Below are 17,886 nucleotides of genomic sequence, written 5' to 3'. Positions count from 1 at the left end.
TAACTATTCACTGGTTGCGAAAACTGAAATTCGTTTGGGTGGAAAATGTTCGTCACAAGGTTTTGTAGGCATGAAAGTTAACATACTTTTTCGTTTTTTTGTTTTCTGGCCTTGCATTGATTTTTTGCTTTTTTGTTACAAATTTGTATAAAAGTGAATCATGCTGATTGGAATACGTAGCTGAAGTATAATTGAATTAACCTTGCAAAAAGAGTTCATAACAAATAATATGTTAGTTATGGCGTATACGTAATATTTGGTATATTCAATATAAGTTGTTGATGGATGAAATTAGATGTATTTGGAATATAAAAAGAGCTTCCAAAGATAATGTAGTTGAACAAAGAAAGTATCTTTTAATTATAGATATAAAATATGAATGTATTTGGAAAATTAGTAAAGCTTCGAAAGATTCTGAATTGAAGATAAAGAAAGTATTAAGTTGTAGATACAAACTATTAAGTATTTTGAATTTAGATTGTTGCAAAGGAAATGTAATATATGTGCAAGATAAGTATCAGTGACTAAAGTATCTTTTAGACTACGCAGATTATGGTCTAATTAAATCTAATATCTGAAAGATCTGTAGGATATTTTGTAATATCTTAGTTTCTATTCTTATTAATATTAATAAATTATTAGTCTACAAAAGGCAGCTAAAAAAATCAATATTTATTTACATATCGAAGCTAACGTTCCAAATAAATAATGTAATATATGCATATAGTATCTATAGTATTCTTTTAAATAGCTTATAACCTGTGTTGAATATGTTAACATAGGTAAAAAGTAAATATTATCAATAAAATATTATTTAAAATCAATTTTAATAGCTCTCTCTTACCAACACACACCAAAGTATCTGTAAGATACAAAAGGTTAGCTTGCTACGCAATGCTTGAAATACACTTCTACAACAGATTTCCAAATAGTGGCGCAGTTGAGCTAATTGCCAAATATTACTCACTGAAGTGTAAGCAATTTTGGCCACATTACGCTTCACTGTTGGCCTTTAAATTATGGAGGCCACAATTCAGTTGTTGTTGCTGCTGTTGTTGTTGTTGTTGGGCCCCGTAGAGAAGGAAAATTGTGTTTGCTCTAATGCTGCAGTAATTAAATTAATGAAGTAAACACTTTGGTAATAAATTCAGTGTTCTCTAGCTAGACGTAACTTCTGCGTGTGTGTGTGAGTGTGTGTGTTTGATTATAGATCAGATCAGAGATCTGTTGGCTTGATTGATATTTGCTGTAATTGCAATCAAGTCAATGCCAAAGTCGTTCTCTGTTTTTGTATTTTCTTTATCGCATTTGCATGTACTAATTTATATTTATAAGCAAATACAACAACAACAACAACAGCAGCAAATATAAGGTACCGAGTATGTTTATTATGCTAACGTGTGCGGCCTATCTACAAATTATGCAAATGACAGTGGGACGATGTCGTTGAAGTTGACGACGCGACTTCGACGACGACGGCGGCGTCGACGTCACGCTTTGTCAAGCCAATTGTCAATTGCCAATTGTGACATTGTTTAAACAATTTCCCCTCTGCGGCGGCTGCGCAATTTGAAATTTATTTACTTTGTCACCCTACACAGAGAGTGCAGCTCGTTTCCCTCCCTTCTCCCTTTGCCTTTGCCTTGCCTCCCATCTCCATCTGGCAAGCAAGCTTTGCTGCTTGTGTGGGCTTCGAGTACAAGGAACTGCGAACTGCAAACTGCGTGTACATGAAACAATTAAACTCAACATGCATTAATGTCAAGTTATTCGCGCTGTGCCGGCAATTAGAGGCTAAGTTGCAAGCGGGGCAACTCAACAACCAAACGTTCAACGCATGCGCATTGAGCAGTAAATAACCAACAAACGTAGCAACAACAACAACAACAATAACTGTGTACAACATACAACACACAACAACAACAACAACAAACAATCAACAGCTGACAGCTGCAGTTGTAAATTTGATTTTTATGGCTAGAAACATGTTGCCAATTGGCCAGCAGCAAACGCATTTCGACCAACAACTAGCCAACGAATGAAGCCAACCAGCCAAACAAGTTGACTGAATAGCATTTTGCGATGTCTGTCACCAGCGAATGCAACTGCAATCAGCTTGCAACGTGCAACGCTTGCAACATCATGTCTTGATTTTGACGTCTTTTGAGGTGTTAATTTGGCCATAGTCGGTGAATGTTTCAATGCTTTCTGCGCATGTCAACGAAATGGAAAGATCCAACAAACATTGAATTCAAGATTGATGTGATCTTAAAGTGTTATTTTTATTAGAAATGTTAATGCTTAGTATCATTAGTTAGCAAAAAAGAAAGCTTAGAATAGACCATTTAAAAAGAGGTGCTAAATTGTTATAAAAATGGATAAAAATAGGTCATATAAAAGAACAGCCCATATAGACTACCAAAATAATAGTCAAATTGTATATCAAAAGTCCAATTTAAGAACCATTTTGCATACAATTGTAAACCACTTTAAAATAAATTAAATTTTAGCGACTGCCTAACAAATGTTTAATCTAGGAACTAAAAATAAAAGGCACAGCTTTGCTCTGATATTATTATTTCATTCATCATTTCGTTTATGACTAAAAGTTTTCTTAACTAACGAGGAAAATACCTGTTGGCCCATATAATTTTAGCTCTGTTTTCACAAGCTTTTTAGGGGTACTTAGTTCTATATATTTAAAGTAAATTCTAGAGTGAAGAAGAGTATTTTTGAACTTCAACTTAAGCTTAGTATTCACGTTGGTTTAACTATAAATACTCGAATAATACATTATTTAAACTGTTAATAATTCTCAGTCGAAATCTTTTCATTTACTTTACAAAGATTCCTGAATTTTAATCGTTAGCGAAATAATTAAACGATTTAAGTAGTCTTTCCATTTATTCTTAAAAGATTCCTAAATTTACGAAGTAATTAAACATTTCAAGGCTTCTAAACTAAAAGTAATCCATTCATTCTAAATACATTCCTAAAGTTTTGTCATTAACAAAATAATTAAATGCATCTAATAAATGCATACACATAAATTGTGCTTCAATTTGAAAGCTGTCATCTGCAAACTGAGTTCTGCAAATGAAACTGCATCTGCAGTCAATCTTCAAATTAAGCGCAAACTTTATTTTGTCAGCTGCATTTTAATTAGTTTTTTTATTCTGCTTGCGGCCAAAACGAATTGCGACACAATAATAACAAAGAACAACGAAACCAAATACACAAAATGTTGCTGGTTGTTGGTTGTTGTTGCTGTTGCTGGTTGTTATTGTGTCTGGCTTCGTCTGTCCAGCAAGAGAATCGTGACAATAATGCAAAAATCGAAACGAATCGCAACGTATCTGAAAACCGACAAATTTCAAATGAACAGCAACAGCAACGAGCCGCAGCGAGAGTCGCAGAATTAAGCAATTTATCAACAAACCAGCAATAACAAAAGAAATGTGAATTCACCTCCAGCCGAAATAATTTATAATAAATTGTCGCTTGACGTGTTCGTTGCTTGATCTTGACTCGCCGACTTATTGGCAATTAAAAAAGGCGCCCCAAAAAACCCAAGAATGAGCCGCAGATATAGCTACTCCTCCCCCTTCCCTCCCTCCTTCCCCCTCTCAGCTGCCTCCTCTCTCTCTTCTGCTAGCTGTAAGAACAACGTTCAATTTATGGAGGTCACGAACTTCAGACAACAAGCAATAACAACAACAACAAGAATAACAACAACACAGTCTTCATCGCTGGGTGTGTGAGAACTGCAAACAATTTGTTCACATTTTGCCAAAGGTCAGTCTAAGGTCCAACTAACTTGACGATAACTAATAGTTACCGTGTGTAATGTGCAACTTGGTAGCAAATATGTGTAGTCAGATAATATTGTGAAAAAGTGTGGGAAAAAGTTACGATCAAGAGTTGAGCTAGACTTGCGAGTTACTCACTAACCATAGAAAATTAAAATATTAACATTGATTTAGCTTCTTTAACAACTTTACAATTTTGCATACAATAATCAACAAGTTTAGGAATTAGTAACAAAATTTCTTAGTCTGTACTTTCTTTGTAATCAATTGTTTAAAAATACTTTTGGGATATTAAACAGAATGATATTACATTCATACATTAGGTATTTAGACAATTGTTAGTAAAAATCGATTTTGAAAAATCGATAAATAAAGCTTTTGGAAGTTTGAATTTTTTGGTATATTAAGAATAATATATTAGTATGTAGTAGTCTTAGTAGTATGTTTGCGGTTTTCTTACTTGTTTTGTATATATTTTTAGAGAATTACTAAGATTTATAATGATCTAGTGTTTTAATTTAGGTTTTCTATAAAGATATATTGTTGATCATTTAATAATCGAAGCTTACTTTAATGTACATACATATATTAGCAACGTTTTGGGCTTAGCTATGTAGTCTTCACAATTCAGTTCGTTTTAAGAACTGCTTATCAAGAAATTGGAAAGTCCATTTATACTTTATAAAGCCGTTACATTTCCCTTAGGTACCGACTATAAAAAGTTCAATCGATTTTATCGCTGCATTTAATTTTTGTCTGCCATAATTTGGCACAATTTGCTTTTGCAGTTTCTGCGGGTTTGTTTAAAATTCTTGCTGCCGCTCTGTCACATGTCGCTAAAGATGCTTATTAAGGGAACTTTGCTGGCTGCTCTTAACTCTCCCCCTCTTCCCCTCTCTCTGCTTGTTACCTGCGTTATCTCTCAGCTTGTCCTTTGCCGCTTTTTGGTTGCCGCCCATTTGAAATGGCGACGCTTTTTTCTGTGTTGTTTTTTGTTGCGCTTACTTGGTTGTTGGTTGCATGTGGCATGCGGTTTTGTTGTTATTGTTGTGGCATCTACTCGTGTACTCGTACTTGTGGCTGTTGCAAAACTGAAGTGCAGTTTGCTTAGGGCGTACTTAAGTACCGTTATTTTAATAAACGCCGCCCGAGCATGCACAACTCCACTCGCTCTTTTAAAGCCCTTGCCTTCGTCTCTCTGCCCCTTTGGATCGCTCTGCTGTCTACTTGGCTTTACGCTTTGCGTTTTTGGGTAAAAGTTTTGCGTTGCTTTTCCTCGCCTTTGAGAGACTTTCTTCCACCAAATGCGCCCCAGAAAAAAAAAAAAAAACAAAATACACAGCGCAGCGAGAGGAAGCGAAATTGAATCGCAGCTGGCGGCAGCAAAATCACGTTGCGAGTTCAAAGCATTTTGTGGTAAATTATGAAGCAGGCAAAAGTTCCCGTCTCCGTCTCAAGCGGACACAATAACAATTTGGCAACGCCCACGCGAAGCATAAACTAAACGATTTGTTTAAACAAATTTAAATGGTATTTGTATGGCACTCAATTTGCTGACTATTTACTTAGACGTTGTCGCGTTTGTCTTTGCAACTTTTGCCGCTTTGCTCTTCTGCTCTTGGCTGCTAAGCAAACTGTCAACTGCGCCCCAAATTGACAAACAGACTTGGCTTAAGCTGCCACGCCCTTTACAGCCTGTTGTCATTGTCTGTCTAGTGTCTGGCTGACAGCGGCACCTTCAGCGTATTCAGTTTCAGTTTCACAGTTGCACTGATCAGCGCACTAGATAACACAATTTCAATTACGCTCTCACATGGAACGACCTTGACGCTGAACCAGTTTAATTAGCTATAGAACTACAGCTCAGCCCTCCACTTTGCTCCTCCCTCTAAGCTGCGATTAGTTGATAAACCTTTTTTATTATAATTGCCAATGTTTGAGTGAAAGTAATTTGGCTTTTGACACGCCTAGATAATACCCACAACAAAAGATGAGAGGGAGAGCTCCATTCACATGCTAAAAAAGACTTCTCCAGCTTCCAGATTCTCTGACTCATCAGCCAAGCGTAGACGGTAGAAAGTTTAAACATTGATCCACGGTTGTTGTTGTTGTTGTGGTTGATTTTTATTTGGTCATTATGGAATCTTTTACCAAGCCAAGCCGAAAACAAACACATACATGTTTAACACTTGTCTGCGACATTGAGAGAAATCCGAGTTGTAGAATTGTGGAAAAATAATTGAATTTTGATATATCTAGAGAGAAGATCGATGGCAATTATGTGGCAAGTATAACAAATCAATTGTAGCGCATTTGTTATGCATGCATGCCACATCGAGAGCAATTTGAAATGCAATTCAGCTGAAAGGAGTCGCTGAAAGCAATCTTCCATTTAATAACCAATTATCGTTGATCAACTGCACGCCCAGCGAGAGAGAGAGAACCAAACCCACTTGGGACACATCCACAGACAGACGGCGAAAAGGAGCAGCAGACAATAATATCAATTACGAGTTACGATTACGACTGATTATTTGCCAGAGACTCAACTCAGTTGGCTGCTTGGGAATTGGTCATGGTCAAGGCAAAAGCAAAGACGAAGGCAATGCAACAATGTTGCTTTGGGGGTTGTGTCTGATTAGCGCTTAAACAAGTTAATGCCATTGATGATGATTTCGATGCTGAGGAGGAGGCAAAAGCAACTTCAACTTCAACATTGACTTCAACTGCAACTGAAACTGAAACCGAACGAACGCCCAATGCATGGCAATGGCAATGAGACAGGCTAAAACCAAGACCACGTTCACATATTGTACGTGCAATGCAGAGTCTGCTTTCCTGGCCAAGATAAATGGGGCAGCTGCTGATCGAGCTGCTTGGGAGTCGTCGCATTGCGTTGCTGCAGTTGTTGTCAGTTGGCGACTCCAAAAAAGCTTTTGATGTTGCGCGACAAATAACACACGAAGACGACGGACGACTGAACGATTCATGTTGAACTTTCCCACTGCCCCAACGTCGCTGCGCTAGTCTCTTCCTAGAATATGTAGCATCTGTCTCCAACTCTTTTCCCCGCTTTTGTTTGCCCAACACTTCATATCTTCTTCATATGTTAATGTTGTCGCCGTTGTCGCTGTCGTTGTTGTCACTGTGTTTGCTTAAACCAAAAGCTAAATAGGTTTGTGTTGTTGGTTTTACCTTGAAAACTGGCCAGTTACAAAGCCCAGTTAAGCTGAAAAAAGGCGTAGCACTTAATGCTCTAAGCATAACACTGACCAACAAGGTTCTATAGCCACAACATCGAGCTGAACTTTGTTATGGGTTTATAAAATAAACTTCAAATACGTCGCATCTAGCAGAGTGTTGTCATTGAATTTCAAAGCTGTAGCTTTTGTGGTATCTGAAAGATACGAGTTCAAACAAACGGACAGACAGACAGACGGATGCTTTTGCTTATGCCAACTCGCCTAATTGATTAATTTATGGCGTCGAAATTGGCTTCGTCTGCGCATTATAAACAATTTCGATAGCCATAAAATTAATATAAATATGTAAAGTAAATAAACAAACTTCATTGTTATTTAGTTCTTAGTTTTAGTTATTATCTTTTTATGTGTGCTACCTTTAGTCTGCTGTATAGTGTAATTGCCTGTTTAGTGCTAATTCTCGGCGCATGACGACGACTTAATTTGCGGCCATTCATTAATGTTGCTTAGAACTCTGTCTGCATGCAAATGCTGGACAATTATGATGATTCAACTAGCGCTAATTGACAGAACCCCCTCAATTGTTGATTACACACATTAAATAAAACCTTTCTCCTCTCTCTTTCTCCGTCTGCTTTCAGGCTGCCCGGCGACTACGAGCTCGCACTGTGTGCGCTGCAACAAGGCGGGATGCATCAAGTGCCCCACGTACCTGGTCACCGACACACGCCAGTGTGTGGACCAATGTCCCGCCGGCTATCTGGAGCAATGGTCTGCCCACACCGAGTTCATGGGTCGCGTCTGTGTGCCCACAGGTTACTCGGGTCCGCTGATGGCAGCGCTGGCTGGACTTCTAGGTGGCTTCCTCGTTTGTCTGTCACTGCTCGCCGTGGCCGTGATGTTGGTGCGTCGCAAGCGTCGCCGCAAGTCCGTCAAGCAGAAGCTCATCAATGAGAACTCCATGGATCGGGCGGATTTCATGCGTCAACTCAACGAAATGCGTCCCAATGCGGAGTATTTCCTCGCCATGCTCAACGACACACGTCGCCAAATTCGCAAGCTGTATTTATCGGGCGAAGTGGCTGCGGCCAATTCGTATCGTCCCATTGTGCGGGATCTGGCCAAGCTGCTGATACTGCTCAATAGGCCAATAGAATTGATTCCCACGCCGCCACATGATTGGGCGCGTCTATATGCGTGGTCGGAGCAGGCGCTGGAGCGGTATAAGCCGCAAGTGGGTCACCTGATTGACTTCTTCCAGGCCTCGCATACAGCTGGTGGCCAGGAGGTGCTCTATGCAGCGCCCAATAAGAAGCATCCCAGTCACAGCATCTATCGCCAGCAGCAGCAGCATCAACAGCAGGCGGCGAATGCGCAGAGCAATCAACTGGGCGGCGATCTGTTGCCCGGGGATCGCAGCAGCAGTGCGTCGGCACAGCAGAAGCTGCATCTGTTTGGTTCGCTCATCAGTCTGCATGAGTTTGAGGAGCCGCGTGCCTCGGATCCGTTTGGCAGCAGCTTCAATACGCTGAAGAGCGGCAATCTCATATCGGATCTCAATGCCAGTTCGCTGTGGCTGGAGGATGAGTTCTATAAGCTGGGCTTTCGACCGCAGGACGAGATTACGACTGAGCTATAATAGTTGGCCGCTTATAACATAATCTATACATACATACATACAATTTTAAACACATGTGTTAATCTTAACTTTAATCCGAAGTATTAATCCTAGCACAAAAAACGCAGCTGTCGTCGCTACACAACAACACAAATGTGCAGCGATCTGATCAGCGAAACACACACAAAGTTGACCACATTCCGTCAGGCCATCATCATCATGAAATGAAAACTGAGACGCACATTTAGATAACGAGTCGCTAAATGTTAACGTTTAGTTTAGTTTAGTACACTTGTATAACTATAACTAAAATTAGTTAGTTAGTTAGTAGTGTCTAGCCTAGAGAGCGAACTAGTCAAGTAAAATCACAGAAAGAGAGTTTATGAATATCGCGTGAAATGAATTGAATTTTTTTTATGGATTTTACAAAAAATCGCCAACAAAATCATGTAACGATGTAAACAATGAACAAATTACATATATGTATCGAGAGCTAGGAGCTAATGAATATGTCTTATCATAACTTATAGTACCTACCATATGTATATGATATTTATAGAGATTATAATGCTTAGTGAATATGAATACAACACACACACACATATATATACCATAGTAGTACATTATATGAACAATAAAAAATATGTTGTGCTTAAGTCGAAACTCTACAAATGTCTTATTGATCTACACTAATAACTAACAACAGTTTCAGCTGTCGCTAAGGCGCTTCGTATTTCCATAGAATGCTGGGATCCTGCTTCTTGATGTCGATGTCGTCATCGTCGTCAGGTCATGTTGCCTCATTGCTGGCCTCCTTGCGTGTCGTCTGCAGATGATCTGTCCATTTGCGCTCGTTCACCAAGCGTGACAACTCGCAGGCATCGTAGCCAATTAGCAGCTTTAGATCACAGTCGAACTTGTAGGCAAACCGCTTGCCCGACACCTTGGATATCATGTCGCCATCGTAATAGTAACGCAACGCACGCGACAACTTCTCATAGTTCATGGCGGGTTTGTTCTTCTTCTCGCCCCAAAGGCGTGCCACACGATCCGGATCGCTCAGCTTGAACTCGCCATCGGTGCCCACCCATTCAATGATGTCCGTGTGCTCGCTGTCCGTGAGTATTTCGAGCAGAAATTGCCACAGCTGCACCTGGCCATTGTTCCCCGAACCAATGCTGTTGTGATGACTGGGACTCTGCGGTGCCGGCGAACTCTCCGAGGCTAGGGAAAGAAAGTTTACGCTTAAAACAGAACACATTAAACAAGTTGTGCCTTCTTACAGTCATTGCTTTTAACACTCTGATATGATTTACGCATAATACGCTGCTCCAGGCCTCCTGTGCTCGTCGTTGTCGCTGACATTGTGCCCGCTGGTTTCGCTTGCTTGGGTTTGCGCAATTCCTCCGCCTGCTTGTGCACCACAGAAACAAAGTTGCACTCCTTGAGCAGCTGTAAATGTGTCCAGAACACATTACCCGGATCACGCGGCAGCTTGCGACTGAACTCCTCGTGCGTCATGGCACATAACGCTTGTCCATTAATATACCACGCATCCACGTTAAGATCACGCAGCTCAAATTCCTTAATAGCCCATTCCAACCAATGAGCAACATGTGCCTGCGACCATTCACTGACTGCTTCGGGTATTTTGAGGCGTATTTGCTCACGCTTGAATTTGCTATCGAGCACCCAGTTGAGCACCGGCTTCGTCACCTCGCCATCCGCATCCTTATCGTCATCTGTAACTTCTACCTCAGCCACTTCCTCCTTGATCTTTTGTTTTTTTTGGAAGCTTTGCTTGGACTATCGCTTGTCGAGCTCTTGTCGCTGTCCTGCAGATGCGGTTGTGAAGCTTCCTCGATGGCTAGCGTGGCCAGCGCTGCTTCTGTGGGCTTCAGCACGTCCGCAATATTGATCTTCTTGCGTATCGTTTGGATTTGTACATTGATCTGAACCAATCCCTCGCCCTTGACGCATTGATCGACCAGATTTTTGTGCGGCTCTAGCTGTAAATAAGGCAATTAGCTTACTATGATGATGCTATTCTATTGCTATTTTTGCGTTTACCTCCTGTGCATCCTGCAGGCAGAATGTGTAGTAATGCAACTCCACGCCAATCTTTTGCTCCACCAGCTTTTTCAGCGTGCTCAACGGTTCCCGGATGTCCATGTGCACAATGATAATGTCGTCGGGTTCGTTTTCCACATCATTCCCATCCTCATAGATGTTTGTTTCCTCAAAGATTTCACTTGCCATCACTTCTTCTGTAAATGTGTAAGCAAACTTTTAGCTCTCACTGTTCACAATGAGACTTCCAAGGCACAAACTCTGGGCAACTGTTGCTCGCTGCAGCTTGCACGTGGTTTTCGTCACTTACCGAGACCACCTGAGCTTAGGCGCCGTATTAACTCATCGGACAGGTCGTGGTTGCCTTCCATAATTAATTGTTTACAATTTACAGCGATTTTAACAAATTCCGTGCGTCTTATTTGCCAAACAATCAGAATGTGTCCAGATTCTAGCACTGCAATGTAGCGTTTGGTATTTTTTTAGTACATTGCATGAAGCAGTGCTGCCAACTTGATGTGTTATAGCATTCAGCTTTGTAGCGGTAGCAGAGTTTGGCGGTTGCGCATTTGAATTTAAATACAAAGAAATACATTCACAAAACTTAGTTTAAATGGTACCTAATATTAATAAAATCAAATTGTTTATATAAGTTTCATTATAAGATAATACTTAGAAATAAATTGTATGTTAATTTTATAGCTTAAGCATGAACGAAACGAAAGAATGTCATTGTTATTTTTGCATTTCGCATAACTAATAAAAATAACATTCTACTTATTTATGTGCTTCTTGGAATGTTAGAAATAACATTTCAATTTGGCAACGACAATGAGAAACAATCAAAAAGCAGCTATCAAAAAACAATATGGAAATTTCGTTTGATCAGCTTTAATTGTCGACAATGATGATGATGCTCACGCAGCAGCTAATAAGGAAATTTATGATCTTGTCTGACTGCTGACCAAATTGTCACTGGCAGGGGAAGTGATTCACAAAAACTAGCAATCTATGCACTCATCGGAGTGCTGTTGAAATTAATTAAATGCTTGGCATATTCATTGATAAACACACTAACAAATGGCACTCGTAACGCCCACTTTGAATCGAGTGGCACGCTCCAAACGGGGTGGAGACAATGAGCCAATGAGACAATTGGCAATGTTTGTCTAACAGCGCATTGAGGAAGTGCATGGCCAACGATGGATTGGTGTTTTGTAAGTGGAGCAGAGATTGATAAAATGCCAGAGAAGTACATATAGTACACATACTTCTGCACACTTCTCATTCAGTCAGTGTGTCAGTTGAGGCACAATGACTGCCAATTGTCTTATCAGGCGAGGGAAACAGGGTGTAAAACACAGTAAACCAATTTGTCGACACTTCAAGTGCAAAGCGCACTTGTTGAAACAAACGATTTTCCATGTTGTCCCCCCATTCCCATCTTCCCATCCCCGTCTGGAGTGCAAGTGAAGCGTGTGCGAATAACATTCATTACCTCATTGTTGACACAGTTGCGAGAATCGCTTTTGATGTTTGGGTATTTGCAAAACTTCACTCTTAATGAGCATTGCCATCAATGTTTACCAAATGCGCCATTTTGTGTGCGAATTTCTCCCCTTGCTCTTGGTAAGTGATGCAGACCAAAATGCTGACTTCAGCCTCTGACTCTGGCTCTATCTATGGAACTTGACTCATTGTCAACAGAGATAGAGAAGTGTGTAACCACAAACAATAAGTTTTAGTCACTTTTTTGGGTAAGAAAAACTGACTATTCAGATCAGCTGCACTCCTTCATCCGGTCTGCATAGTTGTGACCTTCACTCCGACGTAAGTTGATACTGATCACAATCGGCAAGACAAACATCAAATAGACATTTAACTAGCACAAAGTGTCTAGGTCATGCCGTGGCTCAGACAGCTGCAGTTTGAGGAGAAACTGAGCCTAAACTTTTCGCCCAAAATATTGATATGTACTTGTATTATGCGGCCTAAGCCAACAACATTCCCAAAATAATTCGCGGGGGAATGAAGAAGCAACAACAAAAAAGAATAAAACCATAAAACAAAATTATGCGCAGTCATTGTGGCGCCGGCACGGAACCAACATTCGTCTATCTGTATGTGTGTGTGGCACAAACAACCCCTTGGAGGCGCCTCAGGATTATTGGACGCCACGGCGACACACACAGCGCATTCAACTCGCCAGCGACCATTGCGTCACTAGAGAACTGAACTAGCCAAGCTACCAGAAAAGAGAAATTAAATCAATAGGCCAACTCCCACATGGATGAGCGAGTGTACACAACATAACGTTCGAGTCCCGAAACTGGAACAAGTGGCAACTATATTTGCATTTTAGGAATTGTTAGCCTTGCCTTCTGCCGCTCGCTTTGCCGCTATTTGGGTCGTCGTCATCAACAATTGCAAGGACATTTCAAAGGCGCGCCGAAGCTGCGTTCCTTTCGAGCATAACTCAAGTAGTTTTCACGTTTTCGCGTTTTCCTATTTTCATTTCCGTTTTTCAGTTTTTCGTTTCATAATTTTTATTAATTAATTGGTTGCTCTCTCTCTGAATTTTTCATTGGTGCGCCGTCAACTCAACTGGGTCAACTCATAAATTATCCAGTTTTAGTTTCGTTTTCAGTTTTTTGGACTACGCCTGCAACCTTGACAGGACTTCCTTGGCTCGTGCTCCGTGTGCTTTTGAATGTTTTATTAGCCACTTTTGCGACGTCGATGAGCTTCCGATAGATAGAACTCTTTCAAGTGTCCATAAAGAACATTCGATTTTGTTCGCTTGAGCCGTAAATCTATTAAATAAATAACGAATATTTTAACAACACACATTCGAAAGCATTTCGAATATGATTCACAGCTGTTGCCGGTGACAGACTTTGGGTATTAAGCGACTCACCAAGTTTCAAATTTAATTTATTTTTTCTTCGTTTTTTTTTGGTTTGCATTTGAGTCATGTTTGAAAGTTGGCATCATCAGTTTAAACAATTTCAGCAGGAAATGCTATTTATAAGTTTGATAAATTCAATTGTCTACTTCTAATGTAACTAAAGTATGTAATTGAAAAGTCTTCAAATTTGGAGCTCTAACATTTTTTGCCCTTGAAAAGTTGTCGCTCAAGTCGTGTAATCGAATTTGGTATTTAGATGTGTGTACTTAAACTAATTTTCAATCAAGTAGTATGCTTTACATATGCCCTATCAACCTTGAAAATTTCATTACAATCGCATAATAAATGCAAAAGTTAATCAAGCAACAGCAAAGAAAACATCGATGAACCGGAATGTGCTGCTAGCGCCATCTATCGCTCATTGTTAGCTTGAAGCATGCAAAAAAAAAAAAAGTTGTCGTTGGATTATTTCAGGTTATCTTTAAATTTAGCGCTTGCGATTGCATTTGTGTTCAAATATTTAACTCATTCATATGCAAAATTGAGCAATTCATTAGAATTAAGTAATTGATGATTAAATATAAATGTTTGTTTACTCACATTACTTAATTGATTGCTACTTAGATGCAATTGATTTCATTAAACGATTCTTATCAAGAGTAGAAGCATTTGCTGCTGCCGGCGTTTTGCAGTCGCTGCTGTTGCTGGTTGCTGCTGCTGATGGTTGCTGCTGCTGCTGTTGCTGCTGCTGCTCTTGTTTGTTATTGCTCACTCGCGTCGGCAACTCGCGCGTTGAGCTGCGTCGCGTCGCTTTGCGTCGCTTCGTTGGTCGCTCTCATCGAAAAATCAGTCTGTTGTCGCAACTGAAACGCGAAGGTTGTCGGTGTGTTGGTTGTCGAGTCGAGCGCAACGTTGTCTCGTTTTAGCCGCTGGGCGAGAAACAAAAAAAAATATAACAACAACAACACAAATTTAAAATCGGAAAAGAAATACAACAATAAAACATACAAATAGTGTTTTAACGTTTTTTGTGTGTTTGTCGACCAAGTCTAAGTACGAAAGTTCCCAAAAAAAAATAACACAACAAAATCTTATTTATTGTTATTATTGTTATTAGTGTTATCGCAGTGCGTGTGTGTGTGGGAGATATGCTGATATGTGAGTGGGCGTTCTGCTTATTTGTTGTTTTCTCATAGTGTTTAAGCCATTTAATAGAATATGAAATAGACTAGAAGTATCCAAGCAAAATTGTATTTAGCTCGAATTTCTTTCATATGCAAAACAGGTAATAAACGCTCTGAAAGCGGCAGCTAAAAAGACAAATCGTGCAAGTAAAATCAGCTCAGAAATCAACTCTCGACAGAAATGTTTAACATTGCATGTAAGGCCAAACAATACAACAACAAAAACATCAATCTTTGTTTCAATCCATTCGCATTTGTAAATTTCAATATTTTGCTGTTGTTGTTTTTGTTGTCTGGAACGCTAATCAAAATCCAAATCAAAATCGAAGCGCACGCAGTCATTAAAAATCGAACTGTTATTGTTTTTGTTGTAAGCTGTGTTTCAACATAATTTCCATATTGTGTCTCTTCTTGTTGTTGCTGTTGTTAAGCGTAAAGAACACATGAAAATTCAAAACAATTCGATACAAGTGGAATTCGGTTGTTTTTTTTGTTAGGTGAGTTTGGCAATCGCATTTGGAGTGGAAGATTTCAAAGACCTCGATTCCCTATTCTGGGTTGAACTTATTGATTTTCACATATATGCGCAGTGCTGCACCCGGCAAGCAACAACACAGAGAACATGTCCTTCGCTGGCTGCAACTTGCCGGGGGGTTGGGGAGGGCAGCTGCAGCTAAACCCAAGGACGCCACACTTGCTGCTGCTGCGTCAGGTGGAGGTTCAAAAGTTCAAGCGACTGAGAACAGCTGTTGTTGAAAAGTTCAAGCTGGCAACATTGTGTCCTTGCATTGATTCGGCAACATTTAGTCATGCAACGTTTGCCCCGAACTGTGTGTTTTCCATTTCAATGAAAACGAGGCAAGTGCGTGTGTGTGTTGCTTAGGGTGTAGGCCTTTTGCAGCCGGCACCCCGCTGTGGCAAGTGTGGCAACTTTGTGGCACGTGTGGGTGGCCAGTTAACTTGCTCGCTCTCTTGCTGCTGCTGCTGCTGCATTTCGTGGCGCTCTCTCGCTTGGGGACCACTTGTTAAGTTGGCCGGCAAAACGCGTAGGCCGCCCACAGACGGGGCGTATACGTAATTACATACATTCTCATACATGTGACGAACGATTACCTCAGGTCTCGTTGTAAGTGGGTCGTTGTCTCTGCCGTCTTGGTTGCCTTCGCGCTTTTGTGGCATTGTTGCATGCAACAACGCTCGCAAATATGCTATAATATTTAAGTTGTGCCTAAACAATTTAAATTAATTGCATAGGGTATTTTGATAGTCGTTTAATTGCTGCTCTGCGCTGTGCTACGCATCGATGATGCGACAATCAACTGCTATTTTTATATATAAATTATGCAAACAACACTCGACACATAATTTAACAGTAGAGCGATTTTGTCGGGTTTTACTTATCAGATTACAGAATATAGAGGAGCAGCATTTGCAACTAGATTGTAATTTGATAGAAATACGCAGATAAGGGCAAACAACGGATGAGTGTGTGTGTGTGCGAGTGTGTGGAGTGTATGCCAAATATGTGATCGAAATACTACGTGAATCTCGCTGCCCACACTCGACAAAAAAACTACTTAGAAGAGGGTCGTAGGCGCGTTTCATCCGCCAGCCATTGTAATGTCCATACGTCTCTCTATCCGTCCGTCTGTCTGTCCGTCCGTCTGTTTGCCTGCTTATCTTACTGTTTGATTTTGCTTTTGGGCAACTGACTCTCAAATTTTAGCACAGGAAAAAAGGTAGCAAAGCAAAAAGCCATATCGTGTTCCCATTCGGGGTTGAGTGTGTGCCACAATCCTCGGTGCTGCACGTTCAACCCCTCCAGGAGGTATCGATTCCACATTAAAAGGAAGCACAACCGCTGGCGCGTGTTTTCAATTTATTTTAGTTTAATTGCTCTCTTTTATTTTGTTAATCGATCGGGCTTCAATTTTTATTGCCTGTTTCGCTACCTTTCCCTCGTTATCTTCCCCTTTCTCTGCCTCTCTCTCTCTCTCTTTTGTCTTTTTGCTTAGCACCTTTTTTGGCATTTGCATAATTGCATACACACTCGCTTTTTCTAGGGGCCCAGCCCTTTTTATACCCGTTTCCCTTAGAATAGAAGGGTATTATAAGTTTAAACAAATGTATGTTACAGGCAGAAGGATATACCAAATATACCCTTCGGTATAATTTTGTATTGTTAGTATATTAACTGCCTAGAGTCTAATTTTTCGGTATATTTTTATCTGTTCAGTATATAAAACTTTTAGTGCTCATTTTTGTTTTTCGTTTTTAATTTTCATTTTGGATTTCTTATCTTTTAAGAGTAAATGTTTATTCTGGAAAAATATTTGCTTTTACACAAATTGAGATTCCTAGAGACCCGCATGGATAAAAAGCTTACTAAAAGTTTTTTTTTGGTATGGGTGTTGTGTTTTACATTATTGTGACTACATATTAGCAACACGATAGTAATTTTGTTTCGATTAATTAATTTTGCGTTCCTTAGGGAAAATCGCAATTAAAAGCTAACGATATGTTTTTTTGGCTTCTGTTTTTTTATTAACAAATTTCGTAAAATATTATAACACATTTTTTGATGACGCGTTTTTCGGAGAAATTATTATTTGGGCCGAAATGGACTTTTTTCAACTTCAAGCGATAACAGCAAACGCAACAAACATAATTAATGGACTTTCCGGAATTAGAAAAACCAAGAACGAAGGCAAAAAACAATATGGACAGCGAATATTGGTGTTTTAAATTTTGCCCATCTAAAGACGATCTTGGGAAGTGGGAATATACGAAAGGGTTAATTTGGTATACTCGAAATAAAAGTCACGCTGTCTTTTATTGAAAATGGGTAACGGGTATCTCACAGTCGATCACACTCGATAGTAGTAATTCTTACTCGTTTTTTACTGCGATTTGTATTACAGTTGATTGCAAACGTTTTGTGGTTTCCCATTTTTTGCGGTTTCGCTCTTTTGCTGTTACCTTTGTGATTGCGGTTGAAAAGGGTCCGAAGGGGAGGGGAGAAAGTGGAAGAAACGTATCCTTTTACTGACATAATTATAATAATAGTTGGCAGCGAAGCCATAGGGAGTCACAC

The 17,886-nt window shown here is 39.9% G+C and overlaps 3 protein-coding genes across 3 annotated transcripts in view; 2 read left to right on the top strand and 1 right to left on the bottom strand.

The window, feature by feature from the left end:
• Nucleotides 1–8,778, top strand: part of LOC133837284 (uncharacterized) — a 37,401-nt gene extending 28,623 nt beyond the window's left edge. The window contains exon 3 of the mRNA XM_062267982.1: nt 7,654–8,778. Coding sequence (XP_062123966.1) covers nt 7,654–8,651 — 998 coding nt within the window. The 3' untranslated portion in view covers nt 8,652–8,778. The remainder of the gene's footprint in view (nt 1–7,653) is intronic.
• Nucleotides 8,708–11,157, bottom strand: LOC133837293 (DNA-binding protein Ets97D). Its single transcript, XM_062267992.1, has 5 exons — nt 11,011–11,157; nt 10,701–10,897; nt 10,407–10,639; nt 9,914–10,374; nt 8,708–9,854 (listed from the first exon to the last, which is right to left on the bottom strand). The coding sequence occupies exons 1-5, from the start codon at nt 11,069–11,071 to the stop codon at nt 9,421–9,423; spliced, it is 1,386 nt and encodes a 461-aa protein (XP_062123976.1). The 5' UTR covers nt 11,072–11,157; the 3' UTR covers nt 8,708–9,420.
• A 3,290-nt stretch (nt 11,158–14,447) lies between these two features.
• The window catches only part of LOC133837275 (aminopeptidase N), a 35,175-nt gene continuing 31,736 nt past the window's right edge, over nt 14,448–17,886 (top strand). The window contains 1 exon segment of the mRNA XM_062267972.1: nt 14,448–14,766. The gene's annotated coding sequence lies outside the window, so the exon portion shown is untranslated.

This window comes from Drosophila sulfurigaster, chromosome 2R, assembly GCF_023558435.1.
Source record: "Drosophila sulfurigaster albostrigata strain 15112-1811.04 chromosome 2R, ASM2355843v2, whole genome shotgun sequence".
NCBI classification, from domain to species: domain Eukaryota; kingdom Metazoa; phylum Arthropoda; class Insecta; order Diptera; family Drosophilidae; genus Drosophila; species Drosophila sulfurigaster.
Note: the sequence above shows the minus strand (reverse complement) of the source record. Positions and strands in the feature narration are given on the sequence as shown.